The following is a 25,425-nucleotide window of genomic DNA, read 5'->3' as shown; positions in this document are numbered from 1 at the left end:
ATGAAGAGGTGTTGAAAATAAATACATCCTTGTCACAATAATTTCATCATGTCAAATTGCTCCCAAATATTCACAGTCAAAAATATGCTCTACCACAGGAGCAGCAGCAGTAGGGCTGCTCTTCAGTCACTCACTGCAGCAGTCCTCTCCATCCCACATCCATGTCACCTGGCATGTGACACAAACCTAAATGACAAGGCTGTGCTCTTCCACCTGAATTCTTATGCACCACATAGGCCATGCTGCCCTGAATGAAAGGTCATGATGCAGCAACCTTCCAGGGTCAGTATTCTTCCTGCTCATTAGGAGGTTTTAACAGGCTGGTATTCACAGAATAACAGAATATGCTGGGTTGGAAGGGACTCACCAGGATTATCAAGTCCAACTCCCTGCCCTGCACAGCACTATCCCTGTGCCTGAGGGCATTGTCCAAACACTTGTTGAACTCTGTCAGCTGGTGTTGTGACCACTGCCCTGGGGAACCTCTTCCAGTGTCCAACCACCCTCTGGGGGAAGAACCTTTTTCTAATATCCAACATAAACCTCCCCCAACACAGCTTTAGGCCACTCCCTCATCTCCTGTCACTGGTCAACCCAGAGAAGGGATCAGTGCCTTCCCCTCCTCTTCCCCTCATGAGGAAGTTGTAACTGCAGTGAGGTCCCCCCTCAGTCTCCTTCAGGCTGAGCAGAGCAAGTGACTTCAACCACTCCTTGTATGGCTTCCCCTCAAAGCCTAGTTGGCTGAGAGAAGAGAAAGGCAAATTAGCAAACAGGAGCTTGGGGAGAGCTTTGGGTAGGCAGAGAAGCCACCATGGCTGTGCCCCAGAGCATCTCAGAAGCCATGCTGCTCAAGCCATTATTTAAACAATGGAGCATGAATAACTTGCTGGAGGCCACCGCTCATGAGGTCAGGCTTACTATGTCTTAGTGATCTGGGACTTCCGTCAGGACCTTTCAGCTTTTCCAGTACAACAAAATCACCTACAAGTGCTTTATTTTTAGATCAAGACCTGACTTGCCAGTGCACTGGCTTCCAGGCCTCATTGCTTTCAGTGAGCTGGCTGTGCTCAGCCCCTGAGCTCTGTTGCACTGCAGTCCACAGTCACTAAGTCCATTACAGACATTGTTAACACTGTCTCTGCCCTCTCCTCTGTTTTGTAAAAGTTGTTCTGTCTTTCTGTCTGCTCCCTGTTGGTTGTTGCTCACAGTGTCACTTCTGCAGTCTAGAGGCACAGCATGGCTTGTTTCAGAGCCATCAGTGCTGAGTACATCCTAGCACGAGGTCATTTGCCAGGCATACTCCACATTGGTGCTCCTGAGGGCCACAGGTCACCCCTACTCACCCATACCAGCTGCCCAGCCATGGAGATACCCACCTCTTCCTCCTGGTACAGGGCCAGGTTTCCCAATACATATTTCAATGTGTGTGAAAGACAACAACCACATAGTCATCAACAATATGCAGTCTTCCGCTAAAATATCTGAGGCCCCAACCCAGAGCTAATGGCCACTTCGTTTCCTGATGTATGTCAGCTGATTACACCGTCACATGGCCCATAGCCTGTTGGTGTTGTCTAAGGCACTAGCTGATGTCAGTAGAAAGAGCACAGCAGGGGTCATTATGGCCCTGTGTGAGTTGCCCAATCTTTCTGAATATAGCAGAGATGCATTCCCATCTGAGTGGCTTCAGGAAAAACACTAAAACCAGTGACTGTAATTCCTTCCACTGATACCTTGCATTAAGAGCACAGGAAGGCATTTTCCACTCCACAGGAAGCTCTGGCTGTCACTGCTATGGGATGTATTGTTGCCCTGGAACTGAAGAGAACTCAAATACAGCTGTTTGTGCTTTTAAATGGGAACAGCATTCGCTCCCTTAGCCAGTGCCCATGCCAAGTGGAGAACAGAGTTCTGGTATCTCAGTTGCTTTGCTGGAAGGTAGAAACCAGAACTCCTGGTAGAAACCAACACAAGCAGCCATGGACTCCCAGTCCCTTTGCATGTGCAATGTGACGTGCATTGTGCTGGGTTACTTCAGTAAAGGCAGCGTGAATCAACAGCCCTTTCATGGCCTCCTTTTTCCACTCTTTTCGTTCCAGTGAAAACACTGAACACTTTTTCAGTGAAACACTTTTTTCAGTGAAACACTGAACCTTTGCTAATAATTCTTACTGTGCTTTCTCATAGCAGTGTTACAGGACAGATTTATCCCAAACTAGTGAAATTTCCTCTGACAAATGAAGGCAGGGCAGACAGCAATGGCCCTCAGTCCCAAACCTGAGCAATTGACACAGGTACAGTGCAATGCTTTATTTACTGGGTGGGTGAAATTGGACTGCTGAGTCTACATAGCCAGTGATCTTTGGATATTCCTGCTCACTGCATCCCCCTTCTGCACTGGTCCATGCATTAGTGCCAGGTGTTCCCACCACAAAAGCTTCAAGATGGACTCCCTGAGCACAGGAAGCAGCAACCCTGTGCTTCTTCCCCACCTCATCTTCCTCCACTGGGTCTGTAAACTCTTTTATGCAGCAAAAATTACAAATTCTTCTGTTGGCTCAAAGCTTTGCCTGCACACAAAGGAGAACAAATAGTACTATCTGTTCTGGTAAAATACACCTATGTTTACTCTTTCCTGACCCTACTACCAATGTGTTGAGGATTTTTTGGAAGTCTTTACTAGAAAATTACAAGTAGAGAAACACCCAGATGTTCAGGTTTTGCCTGTTTTCCATAGAAAATTCAAATACTGTGAGACACAATGGAAATTGGAGGCTCCAAATATATGAGAACTATTTACTGGGTTGTTCCTTGGTCTAGGGGCAGGGCAGCATCTACCAGCAGAGTAATCCTCAGAGCAGCTGTTTATCTAATAGGTATTGCTGAAGGGAAATACCTACTTTAAATGCATCTATCAGAGCTTTTAACAGCATTCTGTGAAAACATGGTATCTGTGTACTAAATAGTATCTGATTTGATTGGAGACTTTATGCAGCTACTCATTCTAGAGCAACCCTGTCAGTACCAGCTCTCTTCTACAGAGCCTCTTTGGTGGTAAACAAAAATCAGCTTCAAGTGGTTTTTCATATCAATAGGTACTTGAATATTGTAGGGTTTTTCCTTCTCTGTCTGAATAGTAATACTGTTTGGGCAAAAACAGGAGACTGAGAGGCAACAGAATAGCCCAGGGAGTGAATTCCCCGAAGGCAACAAGCTGCTCTCTGTGTTCACGTGTAAATACAGCAAGGGAGATTCAGCTAAGCGAATGACCAAGAGTTTCTAACTAAAAATCTTTAAGAAATATGTTTTGATAGCTAATCTGATTCCCTGAATATCCATCACTGAAAGCTCAGAAGAACAGATTATTCAAACATGTTCTAGGAATGGGTATTTCTGTGGGGACTTCTGATGTCACGAGGTCCATGGGACAGACCCTCAGCTGTGTGAATTGCTATCCTACCACCTTGAGCAGCAATGAAACACTAACCTAGCATTTCCTCTTGTTGTCCAATCTCCCCTTTCCTGGAATACAGCTGCTAAATATTAACATGAAAAACAATGTTTGGGAAATTAAATTGAACAGTTATTTCAGGGTGTTTCACATTGCTACAGGAAACCATGAAACTGCTTTCACAATTCTCCTTTAACAGCTCTTCTAGCTATGCTGCTGTTATGGTAAAGTTTGTGAGTGGAAATACAGAGGGTGACACAGCATTTTTTTAGAAATATGTCTTCATGACAGTGATGAAGCTTTTAATCTCTCTGCCAGTTGTAAATAGTCAAATTTCTAGCAATCTACTCAAGCCTCTAGTGCTAGCTTTACTGTACAGTTATAGTACACACACCCAGGCAAAAACCCCAGGCATTTTCCCAAAAAAATGGGGGGAAAAAAATTGTATTTTTATTTTTTTATTTCTTCTTTTATTTTTCTTCTTTTTAATACTTGCTTTGCAGTTGCTCTCTTTCATCCTTTCTGGAATTTGGTCTTCATGAATTTTTAAATTTGCATCACTTCTGTTATTTGTTTAATGTTTTCCTTTATGACTAATTATTTTTCCACTTATATTTTTCCTGTCCTATACTGTTGGAATGTTGAAAAACAAGATTCAAAACCTGTTAATTTTATTTATTGCTGGAGGATTTCTATAAAATAAGCCAGCAAATTGCACCTTAGGTGAAATAGCTACCAACAAGAACAAATCATCCCTTCAGACATGCAAGAGTCGCAAAGGAAGCTAGCACTTTTTGAATACAACCTCACTGGCAATTTTGGTAGGTACATATTAGGAATCATTTCTCAACAGCAGGAAATTGAATAAAAGAATAGTTAATCCTATCATTACAGAGTATTTGAAAGGCATGACTGAAGAATGATGCCCCACCCCATCCTAATTAATTGGACTAGTCAATTAATCTAGTCAAAGACTAGAAAGCGGGTAAGAGAAGTCTGGGAAGATTCTTGCTTCATTATGGACAGAACTCATTTACTGCAACTTAAACATCAGTTAGAATCAGTTAAATTACTTAACTCTCCTGTTGAAAAGTTCAAATAAGAACAATGTCACTAATGAGAATAAAAATGATTAATTCCTATTACTCATTTACTTCATAGGGATTAAAGCAAGAGTTCTAGGGAAATTAATTGTGTGTTCATTTCTGGGCCCCTCATTAGAAGTGGCGCTGGATTGTGTCCAGAGAATGGCAATGGAGCTGGGGACATCCAGAGCACAAATCTGAGGAGCTGCTGAGGGAGTTGGGGGTGTTTATTCTGGAGACTAGGAGGCTCAGAGGAGACCTTATTACACCCTACAACTACCTGAAAAGAGCTTGCAGCCAGGTGGGAGTTAATCTTTTCTGTGTAAAAGCAGTAGAAAAAGAGGAAATAGAGGAAATGGCCTCAAGTTGAGGCCAATATGAGCTTTAGAATCAAGTTGATCTTTAAAGTCTCTTCCAATCCAAGTTCTTATGAAGTTGTGTCAGGGGAGGTTTAGACTCAGTATTAGGAAAAGCTTTTTCATGGAAGGAATTATCAAGCACTGGAACAGGGCGCCCAGGGAAGTGGCTGAGAAACCATCCCTTTTTTTACAAGACGTGTAGATGTGGCCCTTAGGGACATTATTTAGTGGCAGTGCTGGTTTAAGGGTTGGGCTCTATGACACTAAAGATCTTTTCCAACCTAAATGGTTCTAAGATTCTTTTTATTCTAATACTTGAATTGCAAGACACATGTATTGAAGGACCCCCGAGCTGTTCACCAGTCTTCACAGAAGTAATTGTGAATGCCAATTTATTTCTATCTTTAGCACACTTTTATAGGGTTCTACAGGGTCTGCGGGCAGAGCAAGTTACTATTGGCTAACACACACAGTTTACATTTTTTCTCTTACACACAAGGATATTGTTTTACTTTACTCTCTCTTCTGCATGAAGGTTTCAAGGACTTTAGCCCTTAATATCACAACTTATTTCAAAGGCTGGTTTGTGCATACAGGCCTTTACTAATATATAAAATATAGCAACACACATGTTTAGAGAAATTTCTGATTCTAGACCATCCTCCTCAGGACAGGGTAAAAAATGATTGAAAAGCTCAGGGGTCAAACTAAAGACAGAGAGACCCCTTAGCAATTACTGTCAGGGGCAGAACAATGTCATCTTGGGGAAGATTAATTTAATTTCTTGCCAATTAATACCAGAGTAAGACAGAAATAAACCCAAACCTAAATGCACCACCACCTCTCCTCCCTCTCTGCCTCATTCCTATGCTCAGCTTCACTTCTGAGTCTTCTACCTCATCCCCCCATTTCGAGCAGTGCAAGGGGATGTAAAAGTGGGGGTTCTAGTGAGTTCAACATTTTATGTCTCTTCTTCCTCCTTCCTGAGGAGGAAAGCATCCCAGTATGGGCCACAGTTCCTGCCAAAAATACCCGCTCAGGTATGTGCTCATCCCCATGGCTGCAGCCCTTGCCAGGAAACTTGCTTCAGCATGGGCTCTCCACAGGTTGCAGCTTTCCTGTGGGCACATCCACCTGCTCCAGTGTGAGGTCCTCCACGGGCTGCAGGGCAATCTCATCTGGTGCCTGGAGCACCCCTTCTTTTTCACTGACCTTAAGTGTCTGCAGGATGTTTATTTTCCACTCACTCTTTTCACAGCTGTTGAGCAGCACTTTTTACCCCTTCTTATTTATCACAGAAGTTATTAGCAATGCCATCCCTTGAGCTCAGCTTTGGCCAGAGGCAGGTCCATCTTGGAGCTGGCCAGGGAAATGACTGTCTGACATGGGGGCATCCTCTGCTGCCTTTGTCCAGCTACCCTAGCTCCCTCAGCTACCAAAACCTTGCCACACAAAACCAATACACTTCAATGTATTGAATGGTCTATAGCGCTGGAAAACATGTTCTCCTTCTGTGTCCATTGTTTATCTACAAAGAACTTGTTTAACTTATTAGAATACGTGTTGCAGTAGAGACAGACAAGACACCTATTTCTTCACACACAATAGCCAATCTTTATTCACAGCTCGTATTTATATGGTTTTCTAAAGGCATCATTTTTAATTCTAATTGCTTAGTAACTTACTGCAACTTAGTTCATTGGTTTGTAGTTGCTAGTGTATGTGTTTATCAATGACTTTCTTCTCTAAGGGTGTTTACATTCTTTTTTCATGGGTACAGAATTATTCTCACGGTTAGAAGTCTCTCTTTTACAGGTGCAAACTCCTCTCTCACGGGAACTTGTCAGGCCAGCTGTTAGCTGTACTTAGCCAAAGTAGTAGGCCTGAGCCATGATTTTACAAGGCTTATTTTACAAGGCTTTACTTATATACAACACATACATACTTCATCTGTAGCAATTATAAAATTCCAGACCCCCCCATTTATTTACCACATGCTCTTTATAGTATAATACCATTTCACACTTCTTAGAACAGCTTTTCACTTCCATAATCATAATTGTAAATACCTGCATTATAGTAAGTTTCATATTTAGTTTACCCTTGTAGAGTTGCTTAGTGCTAGCCTAAGTCCAGCTCTACTAGCTGCTTTGCCTCACTCTGTTCACACTCACACTTGCCACAAAGCTGTCATCAACCCAACTGGAAGGCTATGAATTGCTTCCCTTGGTTTGATCTGCTCATAGTGGCTACACAAAGCATACTACTGCCAGATTTCTGTCAAAGTGAGATTATTTTTTCAAATCAAGTTGTGAAAAGAAGAAGACCAATGTACTGTTGTACAATGCAGTTTTATTTTTTTTAATTAAATGCTCTAGCATCATAAAACAGAACACATTTTCTAATCTTGAAGCCAGCAAGATTGGGAAAAAAGAAAAATCAAAGCTGGTTTTCCTACACATAATTTCCATAGTAAGATTACATTTGGAGAAAAAAGAAATCCCTAGAATTAAAAAGTAAGCAGACATTACTTATACAGCTCTCTTAAAAATAAACTGGACACGTCATACAACTCACATATGGTGCTTTGCTAGTTTAATATGCTACAAATAGAATTATTCAAATGCAACTATGCAGCTTTTCTATTACGTAAGATCTTTAAATTTTATTATGTTGCAATACCTTTATTATTTACTTCACACTTCTTTACCATACTATACAATGATCTTTTGTCCTTTTCTGTGGCTTTTTCTCAGAAAGGAGACCTTAACTGTGGCTTTCTTTGGAAACACCAAGCACTCCGTTGCAGATACTCAAATAGTCAAAGCATTTTAATATACATTCACTATGAGATTAAGTCTCCATTTTTCAAGTAGGGGGTCTCATGACTTGCTAGTAAGCTAATGGAAAGAGCTGATCAGTATTTATTCCAGTTCTCATTGATGAGTATGTGCTCTGGATAGCTGCAATGCCTCAAACTCCATCACTTTTGGTAAGCTGAGTGTGCACCATTACCTCCTGCACAGGAATTACTCTAACCTGGAAGTCTGGGTACTCTCAGATATTCATGGATTAACCACAATAACCATAGACATTTTTTAACAAATTACACTTTCAAAAAATATTCACATTTGTAGAACTGCATAATTTCATTTTCAATGGGATGATAGATCAAAATAATTGTTTCACTTATTAAACATGGCTTTAAAAATACAGTATATGTAACACCTGCGCTACAAGTGTCAGAAAAACACTGGATAAACCAACATTTCAACTCATTGTATTAATAAGGAAAGCAAAGAGCAGTAGTTTTGGAAAAGAATTCAAGTATTTCCCTGAAATACTATATAACAAAATAAAGATCCTAAACTTTGTATGATTGTACTTGAGGCAAATATAATTTGCAAGTGCTTTTTGTCATATAGAGCAATACAAATAATACTTTGTAGCAAAGATACATAACACAATTTTGATAATACACAAAATTGGAATGTAAGTAACTTCAACAGAAAAAAATAACCTGCTATTTATAACAATATTCAAGTGCTTCAGTAATGAAATGACCAATCACCGTGGCTTACATTGGCCACATATATGAGAGACATGAAGTTAACACAAGCTGGATGACAGAAGTACCAATAAATATACATGAATACAGAATTATCAGCTGTTTGGACACTAAAACCTCAGCTGCAGTCAGTTTTAAACAGAACTTTAAACTTAAAGAAACACTAAAAAAGATAGAATAAAACAGGGGCTAACTTCTGTCCTCAAACAGGAATAAGTCGGTACAAGAAGAGCAAAATTTAGCCCCAGCCCTGGACACAAAACATGTATGTGTCACAATATACAAAACTATATACAACTTAAATAATCACTCCATAGCTCTATATGACAGTCTTAATGTTATTTGTTATAAAAACAAATCAGCACAGTGAATTCATGATTTGTCAGATGCCCATTTCTTCCCTTGGCCTCACAAAGCAAGTTATTTTGTTTCATATTTGGTTAAAATATTTTAAGGATTTTCAATTATCAAATCGTATTTCTAAACTTAACACTTCAACACTTATTTTGCAAAGACATTTTAACATATGGAGTAGAATGTCCGAAGAATTGTGCACTGAAGAGGGAAGCTTTTAATGAGTTAGTATCAGATATTTTTAAAAATTAAAACTTGCTGGTGTTTGAGAACTTATTTATATTTTCCTTTCCTGTGCCTTCCTGATATTATACAAGTGCTCCTGCAATTTGCTTGCAAGACCTTTCAGTTGCACTGTGTGGTATTTGGTATCATCCAAACAGTCATGAAACCTTTTATAATCCCAAAAAGCATGATGCAAGAAAACCTTCAAAGACAGAATATATAGGATGAGGTGTAACCTGTATATAGTTGTGCTTTTATTTTTCAAATATCTGTACACTATTATTGTTATTACTTAAAGCCAGGAATGTGTGTTTGAATTGCATTGATAAGTTGCAAGGTATTGTCAGAATTACAAAATGAGACTTAAATGAAAAAAGAAAAGCTAATGACAACACCATTGTCCAGCATTTAAGCCACACACAGCTACATAACGCTCCCAGCAGAAAACATCTTCTCAGATACTGAAAATGTCTTATCTTGGTGCCAGTGGGAAGTCCAATGTTTCATAACATTTAGGTATTATTGCAACACAACTACTAAATTAGCTCTCTAGAAAAGCAGAGAGAATTTATCAGTCATCATGAATACATAGATATAGGCCAATCCCATCTTTTCTAACAATAGATTACATTGCTCCAAGATATATTTTTAATGATTACAATGCTGTTTTTTTTTTTAAATGACACAATACAGTAGGATGTCTAAAATTATAGTGAAGCCATTAAAAAAACCTAGAAGTTTAAAATACTTGTCAATTTGACTAAAATGCGTATTTACTCAATTTCCTTGAGCTTTTATTTTTTCTTCTCCCCATTGGAGGAACAATGTCTATAGCAATTGTTCAGTGCTACTCTGGCTGCAGGCAGCTTCATCTTTACAGTTTTCCTCAATTCCCCTTGCAAACAGCTTCATTAACTGGCAGTGGACCCTGAAAAATATAGAAATTAGTACGAAATGAATGGATACCACATATTTAATTCTAACAATTTAATTCTCATAATCCATTAATTTCAAAAAGCTGGACATTTCTTACTCCTGACTACAGAAACCACACCCTCATTTTAGATATAATCTTTCCCTGCTAAGAGGGCTGGATGCTTTCATGTATCCTCTTTTACTCCCCTTGTCCACACAAGAAGTTCTGTGGGCACTTAGATGAGCCAATCTTTTACAACATACAGCATTTATAAAACTCACATTTGGACTGCTAAGTGATTATATTTTAATGCAACACAGTTGTATGCAAATATTATGTGTTTGGTTCCCTTTGTTCTAAAAACAACAAACAAAACAAGAAACCAAGACTAACGCTAACAACAAAAAAATACCTTTTAAATTTTACAAACTTCTTTTCTAATTTGATTATTTGCACAACTGCAAAATTCTTTCTCCATATGTGAATACTGGAAATAAGACTCTGTGCTGTGTGCAAAAAATCACAAAGTATGGCACATACTCAGTATTTCTGTGAGGCAAAGATGCTTACTTAAGCTAAACAGGAAAAGCTATTGCTCAGAGTAATGAGGCATTCTACGCACTTAAAAAGAATCCTTTCAACACCAGCTTCACTTTCAACACTTTAAACACATAATACTAGTTCCTAGGAAGTAAGTATGACTTCAAAGGTAGGGTCATCCATCTCACTCAAAGTGATTTACAGCATACATGGTTGCAGTATTCTCTGGAAAGGATTCAAAATGGTAGCAAAAATATTTAGGTTTATTATCAGAAGACTCAAATTTGCTATGCACAGGCATCTTTTTGGGATATCTTTATAAGCATCTTTAAAATCAACAAGAAGGTGTAATGAGATCTGCTATATAAACAGAAAAATCAAAGCTTACCTCACTTCAATTGCTGAACTATCCAGAGTTTCTCCATCACAATTCCAGGTGCTATTAACAATATTACAGCAACAGGCTGGATGATCTCTGCAGAACTGGCCAAAACGTTTCTTTCCTATATCCATGACATTGCTTTCGTTGTCTTCTGAAAGTTTTGATGTAAATTGAAAACACTTCACCCGATAAACATCTACAAATGGAAAGTCAAACTACAAAAAAAAAAAAAAAAGAAAAGAAAAGAAAAGAACGTATCAGGAAATGTGTAAAGCAACTTAGCATACATTTTTGTACTCAAGGAAAGGCTGCCCACTCCAATTTTCTCAAGAAGCTTACCTAAGGTACAAAGTGATAGTTGTTTTTGAAAAGCTGCACAAGTCAAAAACAATAAAACCAAAATAAATCTTACTTCTAAATGGTCACCTATATAGTGCCAATTACAGCAAAACTGTATAACAAAAGCTGCATGAAAGACCATCCCACCCTGAATTCACCTCTTGTCTGGCCCTGGACTGCAAGGTGGTGGAGATAAGGTAAAGTGACTCAGGTCTGGGCTGCGGAAGGAGAATACATGCACAGGAGGATTAAACCCAGCATCTTGGGGGTGGAGAGCACAGCCCCAGGGCTATCAGCTGCCAGGCTGGAATAGACCCACACATCAAAGCGGGGAGGAGGAGAGCATCTGGGTGTGTGGGGAGAAAAGCCTCTGGTCAGAATCAGTGAACACCCACCCTCTGCTGTGCACAGAAGCCCAGCTGCAGGGCCCCTTCACCCCGGGAAAGGCACATCCAAGGGACAGGTGCATGAGGGACAGCAGAGGGGGTGTCATGGCACATCATCAAAGGCTGCCCTCAAAGGGGTCCCCAGACCCTGCACCAGAGCACTGCACATGATGCAAAATGATGCAACAGAGCTACAGTCTTGCAAGGGACAGTGTCAAACCTGCCCCCTTTGGGGGAGGCACCTGGGTGTCCATCTGCCCAAATGTGTATTAATCCCTTGGAGTCTATGCTTTTCGGCAGGGAACTCTCACCACCAAGACAACCAGACAGAGGGAAGCAAATCCACAGAAGGGTGACATGCTTCTAATGTGTCTCTGTCACTCTGCCTTGTGTGACTCCCTCCCCCCAGCTTTTTTGTAAAATTTCATTTCTTTATTTTCTTTTTCTTTGTCTCTTTTACTATTAAATAAAATATATCCTTTTTTTGGTATCAACAACTAACCTTGCTTGTTTTTAGAATCTTCCTGGGTTCGATCCCTTTTATTTAGATACTTTCTTTGCTCTTCTGTGCTTAGACTGGATTGCATGACAAAGCCAAAAAGGTTTGGATTGTATCTTTGCACCATCCTTAGGACCTGTTCAAGTACAGTCCTTAAGACACATAGGCTTTCCTGAAAGTCTTCTGCTTTTGCACTTGGAACAATGCCATGAAGGCAAGAATTCCATGGCAGTGTGGGCCCTTTACCTCTCAAGCCTTCCCTCAGCTTCTGTGATCAAACCACAGAGCTGGGGGTGCATGAAAATAAGAATAGAGGGCAATATTATTATGTTCCAAAAAAATAAAAATAATTTTAAGTAGTTAATTCAGCTAGAAAAAGCAGGTCCATTAGAAGACTGCTCTTAAAACCAAGGCTGCAGATTTACACTACAATATTGAACATTAATTGAAGGGACAATAAATTAGAGGATGCCCCTGTCTTGCCCTGAAAGCAACTTAACAGATACAGATCTAACTATTCAGCAATACAAATCACAAAAATACAGAAATACAAAATACAAATACAGAATACAGACAGGTCATTTAGCAAAGGCCATGGAGTATGTCTGTGTGGGCCTATGGGCAGGGGATTGCAGGGAAGCAAATGTGAAGAAAGTTTACTCACAAACCAGTCTGTACTTACGTACAGTCATACAGTCACCCTTTTCTTCCTTCTTTTTTTTCTTTTTTTTTTTTTTTTTTTTTTTACATTTCCTTAAGTTTCCAAGAAGGGTTTCCCATGAAGGATTTTTATGATGGACACTAACCTGAGCTAAGGAGATATATACAACCCTGCATTTAATCTCCACAGCAAAACCAGCATATCCCAGGAGAGAAACGGGAAGCATTGGAAAGGAAATGGCTATAATCACAACCAGAAAAAGCAGAGATGGAGAGACCTCCTAGGTCTCAAGTTCCCTCAGCTATTAACCATAAATGAACTGTGAAGTCATCAAACTCTATGCTTGGAAGCAATGGCTCCTGGACTCAAAGGGACTCACTAAACTGCTCAGATGCAAATGCTGGTATTCAGGGCTGCACTGTCACCTGTGTCTAAGCACAGAGCACCCAAGCTCTCATGTCTCAAGCATAAGCAGAACGTTGTACCTTGATAAATGTTACAGCCAATTTGAAAGGTAACCAGGGATGGCTTCAAATGATTGAAAATTTCAAGGGAACAGTGGGTGTGAGAAGGAGTGAAGGGAAGAGGAGGAGATTGAGAACAGTGGGAAGGACAAATATGGACACATTCACAATGTGGAAATAAGGGAAAAAGAATCTATACTAATTTTTTCACAGTGGAAGAAGACTAGCATCATAACCATGTGAGATTTGTTATTGCTTTTATACACTAGATATGACATTAGTCCATTGTTCAGATAATTTCCAGAGATGCTAATGATATCAAGGTTGTGACAAATATTAGATATGTGTAGTTACAGTCATAGTTCTGTTTCAAGAGATATTACTATCCAAAGCAGTGATGAATCATCCCACCTGACAGCTACAACACATGCAAGAAATAATTTTGAAGCTGAATGCATAAAGCTCATATCCTGGTCACTTATATGTAGTAAAATACTGCTAAAAGCCTGCAGTTTACAATCAAATTGCAGTTCTGGTAACTTTCTTCTAAATCACATTTTTATAGTTTATAAAAATGATTTATTATTCTTCACCACATCTACCTCAGCTATTCATGCTGTGAGTAGTTTTTCAAGCCGCGAGCAGTTTTTCATGACAACTACATGAGGGCACAGTTGTGATAAAATAACTTGAAATATTGTTCAAACAGCAAATAACATGGAAAATGTTACAAAACTGAATTCAGTTGGCAAAAGCAGAATTTTGTTAGAGTCCTATGGCCAAGGAGTTGACTTTGGTAAAATGTTTTGAGCTGGTTTTTTTTTTTTTTCATGGTACACATGCTGAGATTGCATCACCCAAAATGTATACATTTTAAAAAAACTAAAACAATCTGCCTTATAAATACTGTTTCTGTCCTATAAGAATACCAATAATTACACCTTTGATAGATTCTGTAATTCATTGTCAAAAGGAATACATACCTGATCATCTTGGTTTGTGTGCCTGACAAGATACCGTAGGAAATCAAATCTGGAGCATTTCCGAACTAGAATGAGGTCTGCTGAACCATCTGCCAAATGAGCTGCTGGTGAAAGACCTTTTGGACTTCGTGGACAGGCACAGCTCATATTTACTGCATTGATAGCTAGAAATTTCCCTTTTATAACCTTCCATTCTTCTTCACCTTCTGAAACACATCAACAAAGACATGGAGATATGTAATCATTTGATCTATTCACAAGAACACTAAAAAGCAATCAATGGCAACTTAAAAGTCTTCCCTGGGCATATTCATGTACTATCAAAAAATATCAAAAATAAACTACATTTAAAATTATATTTTTAAGTATCTGTTTTCCATACACTAACAGAGAAAGTCGCTTTCTCCCTAGACTGTGACTATCTCCTATAACTGCTTGCCTATTCTGGCATATGCATGTCAAATTCAGGATCAGCGCTATTTGGGAACACTTGCAAAGCCACAGGAAGGAAAAAGACAGAGGCAAGTTACAACTCTTGTATGAAAGCTCAAAGGCATTAACTCTTCTAAATTCTAGTTTTTCTCTTTAACTTGTTACACTTAAATAAACAATGATGCAAAGATTGTGGTTTAGTATTTGGTTTCTAAAGCAATATTCCTCTTTTGCTTCAATGCAGCAACTTAATGTTTTTAAAAAGTCAAAGGGAAGGGATCAGTCAGGCTGCAGCAAGGACCAGCAGGCAGGATATGATGAGTCTGCTTCCACTCTGCCCCAAATGTCCCAAGATTAGAACTATTAACAGAGTTAAAATGTTCCTGTGTGCAAATCTTCAGAGATTTCTGGAAAACAACACAAAGCCTCTTTTCAATACCTTGAAACTCTGTTGGAGATTACATCTAGACTGAGTTTACATATGTACTGGCATTGATACTAGCAGGAAGCAGAGGAATTTTCTAGAACAAAGAAGCACTGGCAGACAATGCAGAGTTACTGCCTAAACTGTATTTTCTTGAATATGGATAAAAATACATGGAAAATGCCTTTTTTGTTTTTAGATTACACAATTATCACAATAAGAAAAAGCCAAAAAGCTTTACCAGCTTTAAAAAGAGCCAAACCACTCTTTTTCTCCTACCAATATAAGTAGACTCATTTCAAATTAACGATTCCACAGAAGTAATGACTGCAAAATAAACTTTGGACATACATGTTGTTCTAAGACTGGAGTGCCTGTCAAAGAGAAAAGTGCCACTAGGAGTAAAATTAAGGAGTGAACAAAAAACAAAGCAGAGATTTTGAGGAAAGTTAACTGGTATGGACGTGATCATCTAACATTATTCAGTTCCCCAAATTTTGGTTAACTTACAGTGATTTTCAAGGTGCTTTTCTGATGGGATTACAGACAATGTTTATGCTATGTATTTCATGTCATGAAATTCTGATATTCCTTACTGTCTCAGTTCTAGGAACTTCATATTTACTTTAGAGAATCAGTATTACAATTATCTAGGTTATTTTGCTAAGTCTATGCTGCATTAATTTTGAATTGACAGGTTCCAAGTCCTATACATCAGGGAAAATAAGAAGAAAAAAATTGTTCCCAAAATATTTTGTAGTTATTCTCCATTCTTTGAACTTCTCTTGTTTCTTGGAATTCATTGAAACTTCTTACTATCCACCCTCTAGTAACAGAACCAAGAAAAACATTTTCCCAGGAAAAACATGCAAGCTTATAATGCAGGAAAAGACTTAAAGAAAAAAAAACACTTTATTATAATTTTTCCCTCTAGACTATCCCCTCTACCTCCTGAGAAACAAATCAGAAATAGCAAGAAAAAGTCACAGCTTTTAAATTCAACATTTTTGGTTCATTTGCCACATTGCTTTTTAGTGTTGCTTACTTTGCAACTGATCTTTTTATGTTGCTTTCAAACATGACATTACTGAAAGAAATAATTTAAATCAGATTCAAAATGTGCGTCTTAAGAGAGATGAGACATACCTAAATGTCAGACTATAGAATGACTGTTCAGGCTGCAGGCAAATGACAAGACCCTTTGAGATGAAGGCAACTGAACAGAACATGAACTGCTGGAACTGGAAAAAACAGGCATTTTCTGATGCACAAACAACAAAATGCAAACATTTCCCTTTACTGATAAATCCTTTTGCTGTTTCTCTGAGAAGCATCAGTGATTTAGTCATCGGTGTGTCTGGATATGTGTTAACATTTTAAGTATGCTCACTGTAGTAAATAAGTCTCAATTTACTTAAGGCAAAATGCTTATTTCTGTTACTATAATAGATGGTTTTCATCTAGTATAAATCTCAGCATGTTACCCAAGAACACCTTCACTGTTCAAAGTAAGTGAAAGTCAATGTATCAATCACATCTTACATGAACAACTGTTTTCATAACCATTTTGCAGTGTGTACCACTGTAATAGCAAATTATTTGCTCAAAATATCCTACAGTAGGGCAGTCATAAGCAGGGAGTGCATAACTGGCAGTCATTTCAATGGCCTATTGTGTACACACACTGCAAGTTGCTGAAATCAGCAGAAAGTAGTAACACTCAACATTTACTCAGCACATGCAGATACTCCTGCACAATACAAAGAATTATGTTCAGCAACAACTAATCAAGCATCCTTCTAAACTTATCTGAATTATACACAAACTTAGCAGGCACAATTAAAGAGTCAGCCAAGACACTCCACTGAGTGAAAATCTTATCTGAAGCAGAGATTTAAAATCCTTTCTATTGTGAATCAAAAGTAGCTGGTTGTATTGCTTCCATACCAGTACTGCATGGGTAACAGGCTGGACTGCAAAGAAAGCCAGCTACCATTAGAATGGAATAAAGTAAACAAAGTCCTACATAATCAGCTGCTTAATGCCATCTGCAATGTTGGCTAAAACTGTCTTGATTGTTAACTAACCTGTACCTTTTTAGTAGTTCCTTTGCTGGGTGTAAGGTAACAAAAAGGCAGATTTAAAAACCCAGCCAACACACACAAACATGAAAAAATGCAAATAAAACCTCTGACAAATAAAAGAGGTTGGCAATATCTAACTACAAGAATTTATCAAAAAGACAAATTCTTTTCTTACCAAAAAACCTACTGAAATATTTATATTATTATTTATCTGCATTATTTACACTCTATTAAAAAAATGCTTTAGCTTAATATGGGCATAATTAAAATAACCCAAGAAATATTCTGATCTGACCGTCTCTTGACTATATCAAAGATCTGAAAGCAGCAGCTAGGATGAAAACACTAAACATGTGTAAGAGGAATTCAAGTTACACAGAAATCTTTATGCTACCAGTGAATCTCCACAGTATGATCATCTTTTTACTAACAAACACCTAGAACCTGGCACAGTCACAGTGCAAAAAAACTGCAATTTTAAGATAATCTAGGTCATAAGGACCAAATGCTTGTCAAGAAAATTACAATTGTATGCACTGGGCTCTACAAGAAGAAGAAAGCAGCACCCACAGGAAGCCTGCCTAGTCTTTAAGAGGGATTTATCCAAGATGATGAACAAAAGCGGGAGGCAAAACTCAAGTGAATCTATGTATGTTCCTCCAGCAAGTCCACAAACGTGGCAATATCAGAACGTCTTCCTACTAGGATGTAGTAGCCAGACATAAAGAGATACAACTAGGGGAATGACTGAACAGAATTCATTCACAGTTGTTTACATGAGAGGAAAGAAAAGTTATGCCCATTAGTAAAAAACCCCACACATGCGCACAAGGGTTAGAATGGGGATAAAAAAGAGAATAAGGATAGCATAACTAGAGAAAGAGGACAGCAGCCTCATTTATTATTTATACTGAGCATTGGTGGGATGTTGTACAGAAATACTAAAATCCACTACATCAGTTACTAGTTGTCCAAGTTCATAGCTGGATAGTAGGGTGACATTTGTACTAACAAACACAAATTTTTAATCCTGATCTATTCTAAAAATTATCTTAATGAACTGCTTCCTTCTATGACAGCTCACAGTTTATCCATTCAGTCCTTCTCACAAAAACCCATTGTCCTAGCTCACAGAATATTATTTTTCCTAAAGAAACTAAACACACTGAAATATACAAGTAATTAATATAATTTTATCAGAATTTTCTGAGGTTTAGGTGAAGAATATTTTTCAGATATTTAGAATCATAGTATCATAGAATCATTTTGTTTGGAAAAGACCTCTAAAATCAGAGCCGAAATGTCAATTTAGCACCACTAAATCGTATCTGGACAAGTACCACATTCATTATCTTCTGAACCCTTCTATGACACCACTTCCATGGTCAGCCTTTTCCAATGCTTAACAATCCTTTCCATGAAAAGATTTTTCCTAATACCCAAACTAAACCTTCCCTGGCATAATTTGAGGTAATTTCCTCATAACCTGGAAGAAGACACAGACCCCCATAAGGCTGCACCTTCCTTTCAGGCAGTTGTAGAGCGTGATGAGGTCTCCCCTGAGCCTCCTTTTCTCCAGCAGCCCCAGCTCCCTCAGCTGCTCCTCACAGGACTTGTGCTCCAGACCTTTCACTGGCTCTGTTGCCCTTCTCTGGACATGTTTCAGCACTTCTTAAAGTGAAGGGCCCAAAACTGAACATAGGATTCAAGGTATGGCCTCACTAGCGCTGAGTACAGGGAGGCAATGACACACATGTTTTCTGTAAACTGAAAGAAGCAATGGATTACACCAAGTAACTCCGAATGTTTATAAAAACAAAATACATGCACACTTGAACTGATATCTTAAGAAAAAGAATAATTTATGTAATACTATCATATTTTACTTTTTTTGACAAATTACCTTCATGTTTTAATCCATGTTCCTGGTTCTTTTCTGCCAGCTGTTTCTCACTTTTCTTGCAAATGCAGCATCTGAAAATAAAAATACCATTCAATGCTTGAAAGACCTCCACTACTACTAATTTCAACTTTTTTACTTTACCCAGTCATTACAAGATCTTCCCCCACCACATGATGCACCGCAGCACTGACAATCCCTGTGTGGCATGAATCATCATAGCCCTGCAGGCAGTGCAGTTATTTAAGTACAGTTCTAAAGATTACTGGATGTCAGAAGTAACAGCAGCAGAAAGTCACAAGATCAGAGAGGTTGGAAGGGATCTCTGATGTGATCAAAGTTGGTCTTACAGGATCAGTATCTTAGTCAAGTTTTGAGGATTTGTGAGGGTAAAGTCCACAGACCTTGGGGCACCTCGTTCCAACATTTGACTGCTCTAACAGTGAAAGACACTGACATACTGAAGACAGTCCATCTCAAAAGTGATGAGCACAGGGCAAGAATCATTCCTGACCTGTTGACTTCCCTCTTGCTTAGAAAACTCAGTGTAAGGTAGGCTTTCCTTGCTGCAAGGACATAATGCTCACTCAGATACAGCTGTTGCTCACCAGGATCCTGAAGTTATTTCTGGCAGAGATGCCTTCCATCCAGACAGTGCCCAGTCAACACTCTTGCATGGGACAATTCCACCCCAGGTACAGGACATCTATGCCTTCTGAACTTCAGGAGATTCCTATCAGCCATTTCTTCAGTCCACAAAGATCCCTCTGAATAGCAGCCCTGACTTTCAAGATAAACTACACCTCCCAATCTGATATCATCCATAAAACTGCTGAGAGCACGCTTTCTGAGACTGTCCCAGCCATTAATGAGAATGTTGCACAATATTAGGCCAAATATTCCCAAGGGACACCACTAGTAATTGGCTGCCAGCTAGACTTGGCATTCACAACTTTTCTAGTAGTCCAGCCAGTTTCTTACCCACCCACTTATCTAGTCCACACCTCATTAACTTAGTTTTAAGAGTACTACAGCAAACAGGATCAAAGGTCTTGCCAAAGTCAAGGTATGTATCCACTGTTTCCCCTTCATCCAGGAGCCTGGGGACCTGTATGGCCTGAGGTGAGACTATATTAGTAAAAAATGGGGTAAAGGAGTAATCTTGCAGCCTTTTCAATACATCTTATCACTATGTTCACCATGCCACTAAGCAGCAAGCCCACAGTTCCTTCAGCCCTTTGCTATGATCAGTATATTTAAATAATCCCTTCATAAGAAGCAACACCCTTCACATCCCTCACTAATTTCAACTCTGCCTGAGCTTTGGCTTTCTAAATTTCATTTCTGCATGTTTAAGCAACGTCTTTTGAGTTCTTCCAAAGTAACCCGTTCCACTTTCACCTTGTCTTTACTACTCAGTTCCTTGCTCATCCTAATTACTTTTCTATCCAGGTTATTCAAGTTTCTGAGTATCAAAATGGATTATTCTTGAATTTTGAGGAGCTACCAACTAACTCACTTATTCCTCTTTGTACTCCAGAACAGTCTCCCATGGAATCTTGCCAAGACCCCCAAATAAACCAAACGAAAGTCCAAGGTTGCCACTCTACCTTTTGTCTCGTTCACTTCTCTCAGAAGATAAAACTCTATAATCCCACAGTCAATCACTGCCAAAACTGCCCTCAACCATCCCATCCCCACTTTTTATCTTCTGTAACAAGACCGGCAGATCAGCTGGTCTAGCCAGCCTGTCAATCACCTGCTTGATCAATCTCATTACCACACTCCAGGATTCTCTTAAATTGCTTGTGCCTGGCCCTATTGCCCTTCAGGCAGTTATCAGCAAGTAAAAATCCCATATGAGGCACCAGGAATTCCTTATTCCATTCCTGAGACCTGGATGACAGCTTTCTCCCTCTGGAGCCTCCCCTGCATCAGGGCACCTGATGGGTCAGGATGGTTGCTCCAGTCTGATCTCCAGTGTGTCACTGCACTAGCACAGCAGTCTTAGTGTTTCTGGACAAAGTCTGTGGATCTTCTGTGACCTGCTGTGCTGTTTGGTGCTGTGACAAGTACTTTATCTCTGACAGCTAAATCCACATATAAAGAAGAATAATAAATACTAGTGCGTAACTTCAAGCAGGTGAAAGCAAAGAGAAAGGAAGGAGCACTGGGTGATTAAGGCAGGCCCCCCAGCTAAAGAAACAAGTGAAGAATATCACACAGAATTCATACAGCATCATAGTAGTATACAAAGAAACAGGCTAAACAGGCTGATTCCTGAGAGGACCTGTCCTCAGGACAAGCTATGCCAACTGTTGCTACAGCACTAAAACAACTACCAAAATAGATTCAGTTACAATGTGAACAGTTGAGAATTTCTGACTACTATTTCCATTTGTAGAAGCTACAAGGCATCCACATTTTTTATTTCTTAGTAGTAACACAAGCATAATGTCCTCAGCATCTTGTAACTGGGTCCTGTGCTGTTATATTTTGCTTCACTTAAAATTGAGGGAGGAGGAGAACCAACTAAGAAAATTTTATTAGATTTTTGTTTAATGACCTGTTAAAATGAAGTGTCCTTTTTAATGAGTCAATAATTGTTTTTACAAGCTTATCTCTTTTAGAGTAAGTGTTTTCATATTAAAACCAACAGTTCTGTAACCTCTATTTATGTACAGGCCTTTATAAATAGTTCACACCAAATATCCAGAGATAAACATTAGCCTACCCTGTTCTGCAGCTCTCTTTATCTCGTGGAGATCCGTGTGTCTGTTTTGCTGGTTGATAAGCAATTGTTCCTTCATAATAATGATGAGAAAGGAAAGTCTTGAAGCCTACATAAAAAAGACATTATGCAGCATTAAGTCATTATAAATCCACACGGCAAACATCTATGCATACATTCCTTGATTTTTCCTCTCCTTCCTTCTCTAAGGACTGCAAAACAAAAGTAGCCCTCCTCAAACTCAGAATTCTTTTTCTTATGATGTTTTAGACTGTAAGGAACAAGAAAATACCACAGCACCACTCCTATGTTTTAACGTTTGTCAGAAGTGCCAGTTTCACTTGACATCTTTAAAAACCACCTAAAAATTTAGTTATATATAAGTGCTGAATTTTAAAATTGGCCTGCACAAAGATTCTCCTCATGCATCTTCTTTCCCTAACACAAGATAAATCAAACAAGGCAAAAGATGCTTTCCACTAGCATAGGATTTATCCAAGCATCCAATTAGGTAACAAGATTAAATCACTCATGTCTTTAATGAGTGCTAGAATAAGGGCAAAATTAACAATTCATTCAGCTGAATGTTCAAGACAGAGGAGTGCCTGTCTCTCTTGAAGTGACTAAAAAGAGAGTCAAAATTATTAGGACAGAGAAATTATTACTTTTCAGGCCATTTTCAATAGGTGACACATATTCAACACAAATTTATTGAGCCCACTCTCAATGTTAACCCCAAAGTTACAGAGCTTTATATAATGTGATCCAATATACTTGGTGCTACAAGAAGTTTAAAATCAGGTTCAGTCTATTTCTGATGTTTACAAGGACCAAAGAGGGTTGGAGAGAGTAAACCAACTGCTTCAATATGTTTACATGCTCACAAAAGAATGTAGTAATTAAAAAAATTACCTGAGTAGTCATATCTCATTGGACCCATCCACCGCTTCTTCTCACTGTCTTTTAATATATCTCCATAAAAACCATAACCCAGCAATGACACAGAGTATTTCAAAAATGTGTTGTTGTGATGTACAGAGGAGACATCCAGAGGCTGACAGTCACCTATGAAGATTAGAAGTGCAAAGGTCTGTCAAGCCTTATTTTATTTGCAGCTGCAAGCAAGATAGTAACTTTAACATAGTAAAGTCATTAAAAATAAAAGATACATATTGCATTTATGCCAATATATATGACATAAGTACATATACTTCGTACACATGAAGAAAAGGAAAAATAATTTTTAATACTAATTTAACCTCATACTTCAAAAGCTTTAAACATTAAGTGAGAAGAAAGGGCTCAGTATGCCAAAAACGTATAATGATTTGACACTCCTTTACCCTGTAGCAGTAGAAGGGGATAGATTTGCAGAACTGTTTAGATTGGAAAAGGTCTTTAGGATCACCAATTCCAAATGTTTACCCAGCCTTTTCAAGGCCACTCTTAAACCATGTCCCTAAGCGCAACATCTACACATCACCTAAATATCACCAGGGATGGTGAATCAACTCCTTCCCTGGGCACCCTGTGTCAATGCTTGACAGCCCCTTTCCCTAAGCAGATCGATGCACTATCTACTGTACATCTTTTCTGGGTACTACTTAAACCTCTTTGTCAGGATAACTGAAGCTGGAAGGAGCCTTTGGATGTTTCTCATCAAAACCAACACTCAAACCAGGTTCAGCTATGAGGTCAGATCAGGTTACTCAGGGCTTACCCAGTCAAGTCCTGGAAATCCCTAAGTACAAAGAGTACACCCCTATTCTCATGTCCTCCTCATGCAAGCTTTGGAATGATGGCGGGAGTTGTGGGGATGGGTTGTTTTTTTTTTTGCTTATTTGGTATTTTGGTGTTTGGAGGTTTTTTTGTTTCACAGGGAGGTTGGACCAAATGATCCACAGTGGTCCCTTCCAACCTGACCCTTTCTGTGATTCTGGGACTTCATAACACAGCTAAAATACTATGATACACTAAAGCCACACCCTTCCAATCCTAGTCCAAAGGCCTTAACTCCACAGATGCTGAACAGAATTCACCATAGGTTAGTAAGAGAAGCACAAGTGTAAATCTTTGCAACACAGATCCTAAAAATGCAACTGTTAGATACTCAGTAATGATACCAGAAGGTGTCCTAACCCTAACTTGGCAAGGGAATATTGAATTGCCCAGTACAACTGGACAACCACCACAAAATACTACTATTAAAGTGTATATGCATTTCTCAAAGCTTTCTCTAAGATATTCATACAGAGAGATATAGTCCAACAACTGATGCTGCTTATTGTATTTTACTGTTTTCAAAAGAATGACAGAATTCGAGAAAACTTAAGCACAAAATTTTCAAAATATTATGATATCTTGAAAAAAATGAATTATGGTAGAGAAAGCAATTAGTTTTTAATCTCCTGTATTTCAAATCAGAGACTTAAATCCCAGAAAAAAACCTTTTTATTTCAACTCAGACATTATGTTCAAATTATATTTCACAGACATAAAGAAAAAACTAAATGAAAAAACTAAATGAAAACTAAATGAATTTTGGGCTACTTTCACCATTTTCATAACAAAACCACAAACTGTGACCACCCACCTACAATAATATGAAGAGCTGAAGTTACTGGATCAGAAATGCCAACAGTTGAATAGCATATGCAATCTGTTGATCCTGAAAAATAAAAACTAGGCATCAATTTGTATCTTTGCAAAACAAGTATTATTGGCACAGTCCTCCAAATAAAAGGATTATGTTCCTTTGGTTTGCTACTTTCTAGTTCATGGAATAAAGTAAATACTGGGATACTATATTATTATTTATATTATTTAAACTGTAGCAACCCCCGCCCCCCTTCCTGTGAATACAAGTTATTGCTGTCCATACAACGTACAAACATTTCACAATATAAGCCATAAATATGCAGCAGTTAGTGAAGGAAAGTAAGTTAATTTACACAGAAAATTTCATTATTACGTTATAGATTCTATATCAAATGAGGCAGGCATACGTTGATTCTCCTCTGTTTAAGATTTCTTGCTCATTGAGATCTCATGAAAAGAAGAGAAATTGATTGGTCTGCTGTTTTCTGTGGTACTGATCAAAATTCCAGGATGTCATCTTATACCAGAGACTTCTGCTCTCTTCTATTATTTGAAAATTAGTAAAAACACTTGCTTTCAGGAATTAGCTTCTAGATAGGGTAACAAAATGGATAGATATGTATCTTCAGAATCTTGAGGCAAATACCTACAAGAAGAAAGGGGGGAAGCTTTAGGTTTCACCTATATGCTGTTTAGAAATGAACAATTCTCCTTGTTCCCTATAAAAACAAGAATCTAACATAGCCTGGCTCCTACTCCTACTGAAGCAGGGACTTGGAACCCAGATCCAGACATACAGAAGTGTATTTGTTGCAGCACCTAACTCTGAATTTATCTTAGAGTTTCTCCCATCCCTTCCATGAAACTGAATTCCTTCAAAGTCAAGAGTAAGTATCTGAAAATTTAAACTTTGTCCACATACATTACATGTTCTCAGATTACCTATCAATACATTAGGTGCAAGAGCAGCTCAAATACAGTGAACTTGATTTCTGAGGCCCTATCAAATTGAAACAGAAACTAAAAACAGAGGAATGAGCAACC

The 25,425-nt window shown here is 38.6% G+C and overlaps 1 protein-coding gene across 1 annotated transcript in view; it reads right to left on the bottom strand.

Moving 5' to 3' along the window:
* Positions 1-7,227: 7,227 nt before the first annotated feature.
* Positions 7,228-25,425, bottom strand: part of LOC131591953 (ceramide kinase-like) — a 43,285-nt gene continuing 25,087 nt past the window's right edge. Inside the window, exons 7-13 of the mRNA XM_058863089.1 lie at positions 24,377-24,451; positions 22,696-22,848; positions 21,787-21,892; positions 19,056-19,126; positions 14,213-14,418; positions 10,887-11,095; positions 7,228-9,970 (exon numbers count right to left, since the gene is read on the bottom strand). Coding sequence (XP_058719072.1) covers positions 9,871-9,970; positions 10,887-11,095; positions 14,213-14,418; positions 19,056-19,126; positions 21,787-21,892; positions 22,696-22,848; positions 24,377-24,451 — 920 coding nt within the window. The 3' untranslated portion in view covers positions 7,228-9,870. The remainder of the gene's footprint in view (positions 9,971-10,886; positions 11,096-14,212; positions 14,419-19,055; positions 19,127-21,786; positions 21,893-22,695; positions 22,849-24,376; positions 24,452-25,425) is intronic.

The sequence above is a fragment of the Poecile atricapillus genome, chromosome W (genome assembly GCF_030490865.1).
Source record: "Poecile atricapillus isolate bPoeAtr1 chromosome W, bPoeAtr1.hap1, whole genome shotgun sequence".
Taxonomy (NCBI): Eukaryota; Metazoa; Chordata; class Aves; order Passeriformes; family Paridae; genus Poecile; species Poecile atricapillus.
Note: the sequence above shows the minus strand (reverse complement) of the source record. Positions and strands in the feature narration are given on the sequence as shown.